Source organism: Indicator indicator, chromosome Z, assembly GCF_027791375.1.
Source record: "Indicator indicator isolate 239-I01 chromosome Z, UM_Iind_1.1, whole genome shotgun sequence".
Lineage (NCBI taxonomy): Eukaryota > Metazoa > Chordata > Aves > Piciformes > Indicatoridae > Indicator > Indicator indicator.
In genome coordinates, this window is record NC_072053.1 from 24,997,462 (window position 1) to 25,014,306 (window position 16,845).

The 16,845-nt window shown below is 38.4% G+C and overlaps 1 protein-coding gene across 2 annotated transcripts in view; it reads left to right on the forward strand.

Annotated features, from left to right (window-relative positions):
* The window catches only part of PARP8 (poly(ADP-ribose) polymerase family member 8), a 122,627-nt gene that overhangs the window by 70,082 nt on the left and 35,700 nt on the right, over positions 1-16,845 (forward strand). For both annotated transcript variants that reach the window (XM_054397414.1, XM_054397415.1), the window contains exons 8-14: positions 2,635-2,695; positions 3,726-3,816; positions 6,609-6,675; positions 8,265-8,390; positions 10,479-11,043; positions 13,201-13,254; positions 13,371-13,466. In XM_054397414.1, coding sequence (XP_054253389.1) covers positions 2,635-2,695; positions 3,726-3,816; positions 6,609-6,675; positions 8,265-8,390; positions 10,479-11,043; positions 13,201-13,254; positions 13,371-13,466 — 1,060 coding nt within the window. The remainder of the gene's footprint in view (positions 1-2,634; positions 2,696-3,725; positions 3,817-6,608; positions 6,676-8,264; positions 8,391-10,478; positions 11,044-13,200; positions 13,255-13,370; positions 13,467-16,845) is intronic.

A 16,845-nucleotide genomic window follows, 5' to 3' on the forward strand; every position in this document is an offset into this window, starting at 1 on the left:
GCTGTGTATGGGCTTGTGGCTTTATCCCAGACTCTGGAGCAGGCACTTGAGGCAGGGCAGGGCAACTTGAGGCAGCTTCTATGAGGCGGGTCCAAGCAGGCTTGAAAGCAAAGCAAGGCTTAAGCGAGACTTAAAGCAAGGTTTGAAGCAAGGTTTGACGCAAGGCAAAGGTGACTACCAAGTCAACATATATATATACCTGGCCAGTGATCGATTGGTCCAATGGGGCACTGAAGCTAACATGTAGCTGCCCAATGGAAAGGTGTTCTGCCAGGCTATAACCATAAAAGACAGAAACAAAGGCCTTATTTCTGGGGGAGCAGCAGTCAGATTACGTTCTCTTATCCCAGGTAAACAACTTGTTTATAAGACAGGCAGGAGTCCTGTCCCCTTTGTTCTTTTTCCTGCATTGCCCTGTTTTTCTGCAGGAAGGAGGCTAGAGAAAGGGACCTTGTCTAGACATCTTAAGGCCTGTCTGGGTTTGTACTGGGCCATGTCATGGCCCCACCATGACAGATGGGAGGAGTGATGAAATTTTCTCTGTTGTCATCACAAAAGAGACAATAAGAAACGAGATGTGTTAGCAACCAACAAGAATTCTATCAGATTGGAAAGCTTTCTGACCGGGGGAATCTAACGTAGCCTATACAGGAAGTGGTGGAACATCAGTCAGAGGTGGATTGCAGAGTATTTACACAAATACCCTCTTGGACGTACATGGATGTGCATGCTATAAGGCAGAGTTATATGAAACTTTCAGTAAGCCTTGGGTCTTTTATAACTTCAATTTTCACCTATTCACCAATTTAATCTTAATAAGGTCATTGAAATAACAGGTAGACAAGATCTAACAGATCTGCCAGATGTAGTACAAAGAAAATATAAAATCTGTCATAGAAACCAAATAATGAAATACATAGAAGGTAATAACCTTAGGCAATACATATATTGCAAGTAGCAATTCCCATTAAGTTCTAAACAATGAACTTCTAATTTTGTCTTAGAAGAGAAAGCATGTCTGCAACTATGGTGTACCGTACTATTTCAATTTAAACTAGAAATTTCATTACATTTGAGGACCTAAGGAACTGAAATAACTGTACATGGATTTAGGAAATTAATAAGTCTTTAGTAGTCATATTGATAACTATGAAATTGAGAATACCTTGATGACAGACTCTCTCAAGCTCCTAAAATGTAAACATGATATGTAGCTTTTTGAAAACTTTAAGATAGTGGTTAAACCATTCAGTAGGCATTCAGAGCCATTCACTGTTCAGAGCCATTCACTGTTCAGAGCCAGGTTTTCTGTGAGCAATAGGAGGTCAGTGAGCCCCTGTACAGCTCTAGGTGAGTGGCCCTTGGAGCAGCTCTCTGGGTGGCTGGGAAACCTTCATGTAACACAGCCCTGGCCAAACGTTTACCTGCTCTGCGTGTGCCTATGTGGACACACATTATCAGGAGAGAGACTTTGGGTTTACTGTTACCAGACAGAACCACTGGGATACTGCAGCTTGGTGGAAGGGGTTCCCTCCACCAAAATTCACAAGATCGAGGCATTTCCAGTATGAGCTAGGTCCTACCATGGGCTGAGAGGCCGCCTTTGTAAGAGCCAGTTATGTTTCCAAAAATACTTTGTATTTTAAAATTACCTTACCAATTTATTTAGGTACAACTGCTTCTGCACACTTAAACTTAGTGTAGTTTAATGGAAAGCATGGAAATCACTGTGCGAACAAGCATATAAATGAAGCATAAAGAGAAAGCATAGTGACTAGATGCTAATCAGAAAAATTCAGAGTGATTGCACTTTCACAGTATTGTCCATTTAAGTAGTTTAAATTGAAAGAAAACCAATTTTATTTTTATTTAGGTGTATGATTAAGTATTTTCTAGCCCTAGTTTTTTTAAGTTTTCAAGTACTTCGGGGAAAGGCAGTCAGAATGAGTCAGAAAGTAAGAGGCACAAAAGTCACTCTTGAAATTCAAGACTTCAGATGGCAATGAAACACCAAGCAGTGCAAGTTAAATCTGATACCTGGGGATTCCAGCAATACTACACATAACAGAAAAAAAACACCGATTGCCTTGGGCAGTCTTTGTGTTTTTGCAAACAAATGCTTGAATTTATGATGCAAACCTGTGGATAATAATAATATGCCATGTCGTTGTGATATGCCAAGCCGTGTTATATTTGGATTCAGCGATGTATCTCAAGCCTCCTCTTAGGTTCCTGATTGTTGACTTGAAATAGTTTTGAAAGTTAACTAGGGTTTTCTTTTGTAATAAGTGGGAGCAACACGTGACCGTTATTGTTCCTCCTTTTATTTGTGCAATATGTGAGACAAAATTACCTACCAGCAACCGAGAGAATATTTGGGGGAATTAGTAAAAAAAAAAAAAAAAAAAAAAAAAAAAATTTGGCACGTTTAAGCAAGATCCACTGAAAGAAGGCTTCAGTGCAGCAGACGGTCACTTACTGGGAATATTGATCCAATCTATGTAAATGTGTGTTTTACAACCATTCTGAGTTTACAGACAAGATTATCCTTTGTAAAATCTTCCCTGTTATAAATACTCCTGGGCTGAGGAGTATCTTAAAGAGCTCTAATGTAATGTAATTCTTTAATTGCAGGGAATATGGAGCCATTGATGATGTAGATATTGATCTGCATATTGATGTTAGCTTTCTTGATGTAAGTAATCTGATCACAGAATTGCATAATGAACATTAATACCTATTTAATTCTGCTACACATCAGACTCTTCAGAGAATCAGTGAGACTTTTTCAGAGACTTGATCTTCACAAGTGGCTGCCATGTTATTGAATGTTATTCATTGGAAAGGTTTCCTTTTCCTTTTATGAACACATTGTTAAAATACTTTACAGGCTTTTTTTTACTGCAAGTATATTTCCTTTCAAAAATGTTTTGTGAATGGTAAATGTTTTAACTGATATAAACATACATGTATTTTAGTTAAAGCACTTCATAGAGCCTAGAGGGAAGAAGACCTTAGCTGGAGCTCTCCTGTGTGCTTTTTAACATCTGCAACTCATAATAGAAAGGGTTGAGTGGCAAGGGAGACAGAGAACAATGGTGCTGTTGACTGGTAGCATGGGATCTGTAACATCTGTGTTGTCATTAACTCCACACTTCCTCACCTTATCTGTGCAGTAATTGCCTGATCTCTAGGCAGAGAATAAAAATGTGTGTTTTTAGGAACATTGTTAGCTTCTGCACAGATACATCATAGTCTCAGGTTGACACAAGCACGCAAGATGGTTGTTCTTCAGGGTTTCTAAAATTAAAGAAAATCTTTGCACCTTGATTTACTTTAATCAGTCTTAAGGAGCCTTTTGCCCTGTGCTATGGGATGAGTTTCTTTTCCATCTTTATTTGCTCTTTTGCTTCTCAGCTTTGAAACAGCATCTTTTGATGTATGGGAATGTGTCTGCCTGTTCTGTAGATGTAGTGTTGTGTATAAACCTGTGCTCAGTTTAAATGAATATCCTCAAGAACTGGAAGTAGTCTAGCACTGCTCTTAGGGGCATCAGCAGGCAATAGTTTGTCCAAAGTCTCAAGTTTAAAGTTGGAGTAGATGTTCCACAACTGTGTAGATGTGTGGTGTTGATTAAAACCCTAAAGCTAAAGCAGACTGACAAAATGCAGGAGTTCCTCATGACAGCTAACAATGTCTAATCTTTTCTTTTTATCTTGAACTAGGAAGAGATTGCTGTGGCTTGGGATGTAATTCGCACAGAGCCTATAATAGTGCGATTGCACTGTTCACTTACACAGTACTTAAATGGTCCAGGTCAGTCACCTGTGTGTTCTTCATGTGCCTTGTATGATGTCTCAGTCTGAGCCATCTACTAGGTCGTTGATGCTCATTCACTGCCAAATCTTTGATCCTGCGTATGTTTAGATATACTTGCTGAGAGTATTCCTACTGATCTGAAACATGGCTAGACCCTCAATAATGACACAAGCATCTAATTTTTAAACATTTTTAGGTTGATTTTTGGAACCTGTTTCCCTGATATCCTTTGAAGCATAATTGCTTTCCCTAGGAACTAGGGTTAAGGAATAAAGACCTACATTTTCTAATATGGTATTTCCTGATTTTGGAAATCAAGCATCATCTGCACAGCTGAGTTATCACTAATAAGGTGTGCATACAGAGATGTGTGCAACATATTAATATGCCCTTTTTCACATACTTGAAGAATCATACCATTATAATTATCATTTCAGCTATGATTTTTATGACTGTGTGCTAATCTTTTAACTTGAATGAGTTGTCAAGTGAATAAAGCTTCCTCACAAGAGTAAAAATGGTCAAACTCCTGACCAACTGATTCTGAAGATTTGGAAATATTCATATGCAAGAGTCAAGTTCAGATTTATTTTTACAATGGAAGTCAGAACTAAATTGCAATTATGATCATGACTTGCCCAGCTTTGGAGTCTTCCAGTACAAGCTGTTGGTTCAGACTTGTATCTGTGGAAGAATTCTGTCCCTGGAAAATGAATAGATATTTTCAGTCATAATATGTTTAGCAAAATAAGTCACAAAAATGAGCTATTTTTATGGGATATGTTGCCTGCCGATGCTAACTATAAGCTATATTCTGTTTGTTCAAATCGGCATTTCATTACTCATTACATCAGTATTGGTTTTGTTGTTTTTTTGTTGTTGCTTGGTTGTTTTTCCTGGATTTTGGTCTTTTTGTCCATATTTTATTGCTTCAGACTTTTTTGTAAATATATAGGTCTTAGAAATGTATTTGTCATAGCAAGTAGCAGTGTTAGTATTGAAAATATTTCTATCAAAATGTAATTTAAGCAATAAAAAAGTGCAGAAATCAGAGAAGGTGGAGCATGAAATGCAGCATGCAGGAAGAAATGATCAAGTGAAATGGGAACTAACAAGACCATACATTGTTGACAAGGTTAAAGCAGGAAGCTTAGCTCCCAGTCACGCAGCTGGCTGACTGATTGTGGGAGTGCCTGAATAGCAAGAAAGGCAAGAGCAGGACCATACACAGTGCTTTGCTAATACTGTGAGCTCAGCTGCTGTTGCAGCTACATCTCTTTTTTTACCAGAAAAGGACAAATAAATCCATGAATTTTTTTGTTAACACGATTCTTTCTATTTGAATTCCTTTCCCCCCGCCCCCCCATTTTGTTTTTTCTTTTGAGATGACTGAGCCATAACACTACACTACATCTTTCCTTCCTACAATAATTCCTGTTGATTGATCAAAGAAGCAGAAATGCAGGATGCTCCAAGGCACAATGGGGGTTGTTAGTACCACCTTGTAGCTGTGTAATATCCTGGGTCATTCTTCTAGTTAATAGCTTGTCTCATTATTGTACTTTGGACCATTTCTCCCATTTGTGTTAGAAACCTATCTGACATGAGGGTGAATTAGCCTTTGGAGGTACCAGGCTGTTTCTTCAGGCTGTAGAGCTTAGATAACAGCTGTAGTCGAGATGTCAGATTTTAAGATTGCTAGTATAGGAATGATGATTCTCACTGAAAATTTTGTCTTTAAAAAATGAGATTATATTTGAATAATAGCATTAGAGAAAGGACTTTGAAATAAGTGAAAGTGGATGTCCAGGTTAGATATATTGCATTTTATTTTAAAATTTAATTTATTAAAACAAAAGATTAGCATTGACATTCTGAATAACACCTGGCTTTCTGAATGATCAGAATAATATAGATTTTAAAGTACTGATTTACTTTTTGTAGTAAAATTTTAACTAACACCAGATTTTTTGTTTTCATTCCTTTTTTATTTTAGTGTATTCATTACCACCTTATGTAATAGTAAGGATAAAGTCTGTTGATGCTTGTAATATCTTTTGGCAGTTGTCCTGCCTTAAGAACCTGAGGCTCTCTCAACAAGTGCTCGATTCCATCTGACACTTCTATCTAGTAAATGATATTAAAGGATTTTAGTAATACCAGGAGCTAGTTTTCAGCCTCTACTCCTTACACTTTCAGTTTTCTGATGGATGAATATGGATATACCAATGTTAGAATGGCTGTTGAGGAAAATTCAGGGTAGTCCTTGGCCACTGGAGTACATATATTAAACTTGTAGATGACAGATCTTGTATTAAAACACTCTCTTCCTTTCAGATACTGATTAATTCAGTTTATTCGACTCTCAGTTTTCTTCTTAGTCACTGAAACTGTATGTTTAAAGACTACTTCCTTGGGAATAAATGAAGAGAGAAATTACCAGTCCAGATCCACTTAATCTGATGCTGCTCTCTAGTACTTGGCATATCAGGAAAAGCAAAGACACCTTTTTGTAATTAAAATTAGTAGGAAATGATACATTTGGAAGAATTCAATTTCTGAAATACTCATTTGTAAAAATCCAAATTATATTGTCTGTTATTCCAAAAATGACCATTCATTTCTTCATAGGCTTAAACGACATGTCCACTTTCACCACTGCTTCAGAGGCATTATCTGTAGTAAAGCTCCAGATAGAACGAGGTCCTTAAATATGACTTACATGGTCATCTATTCTTCATATTATTGCTGTTAGTTCAGATATCAACAATATCTGCTTTTTCCTGTAGTGCCAACTGTGGATGTATTTCAGATCTCTACTAAAGAAAGATTTGGCCTGGGACATCAGCTGAAAAAGTAAGTCGAGAAAAGTGTAAGCCCCTGGTTTTAGGCAAATGTTGCACTCTCTTTAGTTTCTGGACCATGTCAAGTAGGATAAAATTCACAGGTTGTCATGATGGTTGCAAAGTGTTTTAAACTTGTTTTTCTTTAAATGGAAAGTAGCAGAATTTGCCTTTTAAGTTCAGTTTTGACAGTTGTTGAGCAGAACCTGAGTTGTGCTGCCTGCCAGGGTTTTCTGTCACTTTGCTATCATTTAGGAATTAAACTACAAAAGTTCAGAAGACTGAGCTGGGAGTGTTCAATTTCATCTTTCTGCTTATATGATAAAGCCTGCGGAGCAGGAATCTTTTTTGAGCATCTTGCATACCCTAAGGGGGCTATGCTGTTATAGTGGCCTCGAGCCTATACCACAGTAATTAGGCCATGTGTGTTTTGAGGACAAGAGGGAAGAATAGTGGAAAAAATATCTGTTTCATATGTTCATGGTACAATTCAATTTAATACAATTTTGCTGAGTCATAGTTTCACATATGCATAAATATCTGACTGTTACACTTTAGAACTCTTTAAGAAAAATACAGTCTTTTTCTGCTTGGTGTTTAAAGAAATTCAGTGCAGTGTTTTCATAGTCTTACAAATGAAGCAATATTATTAGCATCTCTGTGGTACGTGACTTTGATGAAAAAAACCTTCAGTTCTCTCCAGACATGAACAATCTCTTAAAGCATTTCAGTACTTACATTGTCTCTGATTTGTGTAATAAGTAATTATTAAAGATTCCCATAAGATATTTTCAGGGACATAATTCACAGCTGAGCAGTAGTCAGAATGCCTATGAACTCCATGGCCCCTCATGGCTATGGCAACAGGATATTGACCTTTGAAGAGTCACTACATTTTTTATAAAGTCCATACCAAATTCCACTTGAATATTATCAGTTGATGACCCCCATGTCTAGGTTAGAGTCACAGAGTAATGAGTTGTGAAACATCCAGCCTTTATGGGCAACCTGTTATACTTAACCACTCTTCTGGTAGGTATCTTCTTTTTATAGCCTTTTTGGATTTTTAGCTTTCCTTGCCACAAGTTGTGAGCGTTGCCTTTTGCAATCCATCTCTGGGAAGTGCCTGGCTCTGTCTTCTTTGTAAATCCTCTTGGATATTGTAATATTCTACATCCTTACCCAGCGTGTTTGTGCCGTAGGAGAATATGCTCCAGCTTCAGCAGTGTGGACACGGTATCCTGCCTTTGTAGTCACTAGTAAGGCAGATGGCTATAGTTGGATAGGATACCTCTGAATCACTTTGTCTTTAGATCTCCTTGAGTGGCATACCTGCGTAAGTCTTGCAGGGGTTGTTTATGCAGATTGTATTTTCAATAAGAGTTCAGTGTAAATTAATTTTGTGTGGAAAAAACCAAAACATTTTTGAGGAATTGAGGTGCCAAATCATCAGTCCATGTACTATACATGACAGAAAAACTGTGCCTGTATAGTAAGGACATTGCATTGTGTCACCTGTGTGGTGAACAGAGAGACCCTAATATTAAAATGAGTGTGTCCTATCCAGGACAAGAAAATCCTTTTGTCTTTCTTTATTTGCAGGATCATGCAGACGTTTGTTACACAACAGTGGAAGAACAGCAAAGAGAAATCTAATTGTACGCACAATAAGAAGGTGTCTGACAAAAAGGTGAAATCTCCTCTGCACATCTTTTCTACATTGCGCAGGTAATAGCAAAGAAAATGAACTGTTAAGACAATATTCTGTTCAAAATCCAAAGCAGACTTCACAAGGTGAAATGCTGACTTTTCTCCACAGAGAAGTGCTCTATTTATATCTTACCTCATGGGTTTCCAGTCCTTGCCTTGCATGACATCAAAAGTGAACTGGGTACTACTGCAGCTTCTGAGACTATTTGAAGGAATAACATTTCAGTGCCCTACTCTCTGAAACAGCTATGTTTCATCTAGAATTGGAAATTATTAAGTTTATATTATTTAGCTTTTTGTATTTGTATCTTCATAAATTGGTATCATTTGGCTGTTACTTGAATAGCAAGAATATAAATATAACTAATATCTACAAGTAATATATAACTTATATAATCTTTATATTGGAAAAAAAATGTGATTGTCTAACTGTTATTTCCTCATCTAGCTGTTATTTCCACAACTATGTGTATTTTCAATTCTTTTAAACTACAATGGTCATTAATGAAAGATTGATTTTCAGAGGTGCTGAGCATCTGTCCCTTTCCCCTGTTTGAGTACATTAATATTCACTGGTTCTGAAATGGAGGCACAGAATTCAAAGAACAAAGATACTAAAAACACAAAAAGTAGTTTGTGAGTATTTAATTTGAATTCACTAAGACTTCTGGCAGTTACTCATAAGTGTATATAAAATCAGGCTCTGATTTTACCTCTTTCAGGAATGTGATTTTTTAGCATGTTTTCCTGTTTATTATAAAGTGTTAACAAATCACCCTTTCTGTGAATTTGAATTGAACACTTCTTTGAACATTCCTTCTTTTTGATTAATTTTCCTATTCTAAATTCTGTGTATAAAAAAGAAAGCAAGTACAATCATCACTCACACTGAATAAGGGAGGAATACCAGAGATGACAAAAGATTATTTGCTTTTTCAAAGGTAGGAGAGGAAAGTGGAGCTCTAAGTACAAAGCTTACCCATTCCCTACTGTGCCACACAACATTGCCTAGCATAGGCTGTATGTAACTTGGGGTTTTATTTTAACTGGAAAGGGTGTACAAAAGCCAGACCCATCCTTCTCCACTTGGTTTGGCTGCTGCTGCAGTTCCTATCAGGAGGTGGATCCACCCAAATACAGGGACCGCTTCTGTTTGTACCACCTGTCTGCGGGAGGGTGGTGGGGAGCCAGTTGCAACAGTGAGTCAGCAACTTACACGTGCATTTTACTGTCAGCACTTGCTAAAAGAGTAAGGAAACCTGCCAGCTTCTCCCCTCGGGTTTCACAGCTTTTCTATTTGATCCAAGCCCAAAAAATACTCCAAAGATTGGGACTGCATATAAAACATAGAAAAATGATTCAGCATACCTGCCACATGTTCTTTCTCTGCAAGGGCAGGTGAATATAATCACTATAGAAATCTGTCACTTCATGTGGTTGATGTTTCATAAAAACTTCTCAGTTTTTAGTTTCTGCGTTTATAATTTAGTTCCCTCACATTTTCATTTCTAGTGTTGCAGAGCTTTAATTTGTCTAAAACAACAAAGAAGGGCATCAAAATATCTTCCACAAAGCACCCATATTATTACAAGGTTTTTAAAAGTAATGTTTGTTTCAGCTAAATTGAATTTGATTCATTGCTTGCGAGTTTCACTGCTGATTTTATCTTCCAGTGGATCTGGACACAAAATTTGTTATGCTGTGTCCAGAAGACAATAACTTTTATGAGATCATGCTGTGATGATTACATTGGAAAGTTAGATTTTGATAAGGAAAATGTGTTAAAATCTCATGTGAAATATAAGGAAATACGAATTTCCTGAATAAAGAGATATAAAGACCTTTACAAAACCTGTATGAATGTAACTGTAACTTCTACTTAAGTAGTTAGCCAAGTTTTTGAGTGATGAACTTCTGTGTAAATAGGAGTAAGATGTCTAGTATTGGAAAATTGAAATTGAAAAAGCCCTACCTACTGTTGCTCATTTTTTTAATGGTGGACAGCCTTTATCACTAGTGAAGTGCATTACATACCTGTGATCTTGCTTGATTTACACAATGAATTGATTATTCTTCAACTTTGTTTTATCCTTCTTTATTTTTAAGGTCGCCAAGTTATCCTCCACCTGGCTGTGGTAAAAATAAATCAAAACTGAAAACAGAACAGGATGGCATCTCCAAAACTCACAAGCTACTGAGAAGGACTTGCTCTAGCACTGTCAAGGTGGAAGATATGTGTGCCACAAAATCTCATCGAACCTTTGGCCGCTCGTTGTCTAGTGACCCTAGGGCTGAGCAGACAATGGCTATTAAATCGCACAAACTATTGAACCGTTCTTGCTCTGCAGCTGTTAAGCAAGAAGAGTGTATCACTTTAAAGTCTCACAAGCTGTTAAGTCGGTCGTGCTCTGGGGATCCTCGATGTGAGCACAACAGTACCTTGAAGCCCCACAAACTTTTAAGCAGGTCCTACTCCAGTAATCTCAGAATGGAAGAATTGGATGGACTGAAGAATCACAAGTTACTCAGCAAGTCTTACTCCAGTGCCCCAAAATCATCCAAAATGGAGCCTTTCAAGGAGTCCACCATAGCAGAGAGTAGAAGGCTCTCTCTTACCTCAGGGCTTATTGGTATCTTAGCACCATCTTCATCATCATCTTCACAAGCTGCTGTGCGTAATATTTTTTTTATTCTGTTTGTTTTCCTCCTATTGTTTTCCAAATGTGCTGTTATGCTTATTAAGCAAACACATTAATACTTACAGTATATGTTAGTGAATATATTTATTGAGTATATTGGAAGAGCTGTCTAAGGAGGATTTAAATAACTGCACATGCACATATATTAAAGTTAGAAAGCCAAAATTTCATTAGGTCAAGACAAAGATTTAAGGATTTTCAATGTAATGCTGAATGCAACTCAGTGAGCCTGCAGGCTATGGGAAGGGTTCGATGATCCATGATGATCCTTCCCTGCTTCCTTTCTTGCTGCAGGAAGAAGGGAGGTCTTATTCTTCTGTGCTGCAAAATTGTCTTGGTTGCACAGGTCTTCTCTCTCTTCACTGTTTGCTCCTTTGTGTAAACAACTGTCAGTTGGCTTATTTGGGTGCCAAGTCACCTCTCCTGATCTTTGCATCTGCAGTCATCATCACAATGGAAGGAACACAGTTATGATTCAACTCACCTATTGCACATTTGTGCTTTGCAAAATGCTTCAAATGCAATGATGGCAGCTGGTGGTCAGGGAAAGAATTAGTTCCATACTGCCCTGCTTTGTTTTGGGAAAACAAAGGGTAGCACATATTAATTGAAGAAAGAAATCTAAGAATTAATTATTCTGCCTCTTTTATCACTTAGAAGAAAGAGTGGGTCACATTCAGGGTACCTTTCTGTTTTCTATGTTAGATCTGGGGTGAGGCACTGAGGAGACTGTCCTCTCCACTCCCTTAGCTTAGTTGTACCTTGATGTTCTCATCAAGAGAAAGCTGATTCTTGCTTGAAATGCTGTGCATATATAGTGCATTCTGAATAATGAAATTACTCTAAGTGTGTTATGTTTCATGGTAAATCAGTTTAATAAGCCAAGAGCTATACTCACCAGCAATGACATGCTGTCCTAATACGTACTGTATGGTTGCTTCCTGTAATGTGCACAACAATAATAATTTTAAGGTGAGCCAACAGACCTTTTATTTGTCACAGGTCAGAAACACATTTTTCTCTGAACTGGTAGAGGATGTTTTTAACATAGCAAGACTTTTTGTTCCTGAAGGTAACAGGAAAAGTCCCTGTGATTTTGATAAGATAATTAAGAGTCACCTAAGTGGTTTAATTACTGATATTATCAGCTGATATGGAAGATACGGAATCTCTGCTTGTCAGTGTATAAAAATTACCAGTAATTTATTGCTAGAATGTACTTATCTTAGGGAAAATCATCATATACATTGTCCAGTGCAGTTTGACTGATGTTAGCGAAAGGGCATCAACATTCCAGTTGACATTTTATGTGTCAGCACCTGACATATCAGTGGCCTAGGTGCCTGACTGCTATTTGAAGTCAGTGGAATGTGGGAGCAGTGAATCAATATTTCAGTATTATGTATGAATACAATTAGGAAGATAATTTCCCAGGAGACAAAATGGAAAAGTTTCCCAGTTTAAGCACTTAGAAAAATGTAAAAAAAAATAAGCCTGTAAACAAAACAAACAAAAAAGATGTAAATGAAACTGATCTGACCCTTGTTCGAAACAAGGTTTGAGAGCGATGCCAGCCTGAAGGGAATTGTGTACTTTGCTGATTCCTGTAACAGAAGTTCCTTCTAATTTATGTTGCTGTGTGTTGAAAGGAAAAGGCAGAAGGAATTTGAGCAGAATCTGGACACAGAGATCTGTTAGTGTGGTGTCTGCAGAAGCGAGATTTTAGTAAATACAAAAGAAAAATATTTTCAGACATTTTGAGAACTACAAGCCTAAGAAGATAGCCCATATTTGGATAGACAATTCACAGATAAAATTTAATAGAAGTTACAAAGTGTGAGGTTATTAGAAGGGTGTGAAAGCACTGGTGTTTCCATTTCAAATTAAAGTTTCTGAGATGCTGAGATACAAGACCATCAGATTTAAGAACTAAAAAGAAACACTCAAAATCTACCCTCAGCAAACAGTAAAGGGTTATTTGAATGACTGGTTTATGCAAATGAGATGTCTTTTTAGATGCAAATATTGTTTATTAACATATTTGCATTGAAGGCATCAAAATGTTTTACCAATTCCTTATAATTAATCAGTCTACCAACACTGAAGTTGCCCCAACTTTTTCCTTGCAGCAAAATTATGGTGCAAAATGCATTCCTGTACGAGACCGTGGCTTTCTTGTGCAGGTAGGACTGTCATATCTTACCCGTTTATGAAATATTGTGGAGCATGAGCTGACTGTTAATTATTTTTAAGCAGATGTCGTCATTGTTGTTGTTGTTCTCATTTTCATTTTTCTCAGACTATTGAATTTGCTGAGCAGCGGATACCAGTATTGAATGAATACTGTGTAGTTTGTGATGAACCTCATGTGTTCCAGAACGGTCCAATGCTGAGGGTAAGTGGTGTACTTGCCGGAAGAAACAGTGTATTTTATAATACCTTAAATGGGAATGGACTATGCAAACCTGCTATGAAACTACTGAATTATTTCGAATGCATTTTATATTAATATAATTTTAAGATTCAAAAATGTAACACACATTATTAGATTTTGCTGCGAGTGAAGAGGGGTGTATTTCACTGAACACTGTTGTGCTGCAGTAGTCACAATCAGATCAGTTATATTGGTGTTAATGCCACAAGGCTGTGAAGTTCTTCTGACCTTCTTTTGCTCATGGGCTTCTGGAATAACCTATCTTTCATAATGTTACCAAAAAAACAGTAGAGGGACATACTATCTGATGTATCTGATCTAGCAGTGACTTCATCCTGGGATGAACTAGTGTTGTGGTTCAGCATTTCCAACGTCTGGCCAATTAAGACAGCTCTTCCTTCCTTTCTTTCATTCATGTGTAACTAGGAACCAAGAATTTTGTACGCTGAATGCTGTACTCTCTCTTGCTGTTTGTGAATGCATATGATGAAAAAGGATAAGATTGGCTAGGAGAGACACACTCTACCTAGAGCTACTGAATCACTGCAGTTTTGTGAAAGAGTATATCAGAAGAATGAAATACCTATGGGTATGACTGATCTTGCAGTTTATGGTTCATCTTGTCTCACCGTCCTGAACCCTACAGAAACCTGAGTAACCTTAGAAGGTTAAAGGCATGGAAAACAGTGTAAAACCAGTGTTTGAATGGCCCGACACCTGCCAATTTCTCCACAGTGTGGTGAGGAACTACACATTAGTTGAAGCAGACAATCATCTATGATAGTTCTGTAGAACTAAATTTAGGAAGGTTATAACTTACAAAGTAACCAAAGTCACCTCAGTGCCATCTGCCATGACACTCAGTGGCATTACAATAAGGCATTCTGACTGCAGGCAGTATATGCAAATAAGCTGCTAATAGAATTTGCAAAAGCATCTGCATATTCATTTAACACGATTTAAATCATGGCTAAACCTCTGTACTTTAGAAAACCCTGTCAGGTGTACTTTTGACCCGTCAAGCTTAATGTACCTACCTTTTAAAATTATGATTTCCTGACAGTTATGAGCTAGTGTTCCAAAACAGAGGAAAGTGCAAACATGGAATCATAGAATGGTTTGGGTTGGAAGGGTGATCATCTGGTTCAAATCTCCCTGCCATGGGCAGGGACACCTTCCACTAGGCCACGTTGCCCAAGACCCCATCTAACCTGGTTTTAAACACTTCAAAGGAGAGAGCATCCACAACCTTCCTGGGCAGTCTGTTCCAGTATCTTGGCACCCTCACTGTAAGGAATTGCTTCCTAATATTCAGTCTAAATCTACCCTCCTCAAGCTTTAATCCTTTCCCTCTCATCCTATCACTACAAGCCCTTGCAAAAAATCCTTCTCCAGCTTACTTGTAGGCCCCCTTCTGCTAATGGACGGCTGCTATAAGGTCTTCCCAGATCCTTCTCTTCTCCAGGCTGAATAGCCCCAACTCTCGCAGCCTGTCCCCACAGGGGAGGTGCTCCAGCCCTCTGATCATCCTTGTGGCTCTCCTCTGGACTAGCTCCAATAGTTTGATGTCCTTCTTGTGTTGGGGGCCCTAGAAATGGATTCAGTACTACAGGTGGGGGTCTCACGAGAGCAGAGTAGAGCTGCTGGTCACACTTCTTTGATGCAGCCCAGGATATGGTTGCTTTCTGGGATGCAAGTGCATGTTGCTGCCTAATGTTGAGTTTTTCATTAAGTGACACCCTCAAGTCCTTCTCCTCAAGACTGCTCTCAAGCTGTTCTCTGCCCAGCCTGTATTTTTGCTGTGTATTGCCCAGGGCCATGTGCAGGGTCTTACACATGTTTGATGATAAATATATATTTATCAGTGCCTTTGCAAGCAGCATAGCCTAGTAAGCTTTACAAAAATGAAAGGGTGTCATTATATAACTCAGGGAGAAGGAGACAGCGGCAGGAGATCTGTCATGTTCTGTGTATCCTTGAGTGACTCAATAAGCAATACAGAGCCATTAATGAGTTTGCAGTTCTGCAGAATGTAAGAAAAGATCTCTGTTTGAATCTAACATGAGCTTGTCAAAGGGTCTTAAGGAAATTTATGCTTCACTCTACTGAGAGGTCTGGCAGAGACAGCTTAAGTAGTCAACTGTATGGTTTATTTACACGCTTCAGTTGCACATGCAGATCCATACCTACATAAACTTGTATATTTATTGAATATATATAAAGAGAATAAACAATGACCCAATTGGAAGAGCAGTTTATGTTTAATACTGCTACAACAGTGCACCTCATGAATACAGTATTTTATTAAGCAGAATGCAAGGGACTTTCATTTGAGGCAAGGCTATGTGTAATCTTTCCTTATGCCACCTAATGGATCCCATAGGTAGTATACCTGGCCTTCATAGAGAGCTTTACAGTGCTCATACTTTTGATACCACAATAACTTCACTAGGTTTCATAATCAGAACCTTGCTACCATCTGCTGGTATTTTGTGTGTTTAGATCCCATTTTCTACAGATATGCATATCTCAAAAGCAACACTTAGATAGGCTGTATGTGTAGTTGGTTGTATCACAAGAGATGCCACAGACTAAATATCTCAGCATGGTTCACTGGTCTCTTTTGTCAAAGAATGATTCCTTCACACATACACAGAGGCTGATCTCCTTCTGTGACAAGATGACCCACTTAGTGAGTGAGGGAGACTATGGATGTTGTCTACCTAGGCTTTAGTTAAGCTTTTGACACCACATGCCACAGAATTCTCCTGGAGAGACTGCCTGCTCATGATTTGGACAGGTCTCCTCTTTTATGGGTAAAATTCTGGCTGCCTGGCCAGGCCTACAGAGTGGTAGCATTTCTACAGTGCTACACTGGGACCTGGTTTGTTTAATATCTTTATCGACGATCTGCATGAGAGGATAGAATACACCCTCAGTAAGTTTGCAGACACCACCAAGATGGGTGGGAGTGTTGATCTGCTTGAGCATAGAAAGGCTCTGAAGGATCTGAACAACCTGAATCAACGGGCCAAGGCCAGTTATATCAGGTTCAACAAGGCCAAGTGCCGGGTCCTGCACTTACGTCACAACAATCCCATGCAATGCTACAGGCTTGGGAAGGAGTGGCTGGGAATCTTCCCAGAGAAAAAGAGGGGAGGGGTGCGGTGAAGCAGCCCTTCCCCCTTGGCTCGGCTCGAAGTGAACTGACAATGCCAAATCTTGGCAACTGCTCCCCTTAAGGTGACAATGCAGTCTTGGGTTTTGACTTAATGGAGAGGATGTTTACTCTTTCTCTTGGGAAAATCCCAGGTACTTTACCCTGACGGTACGGGCTGTG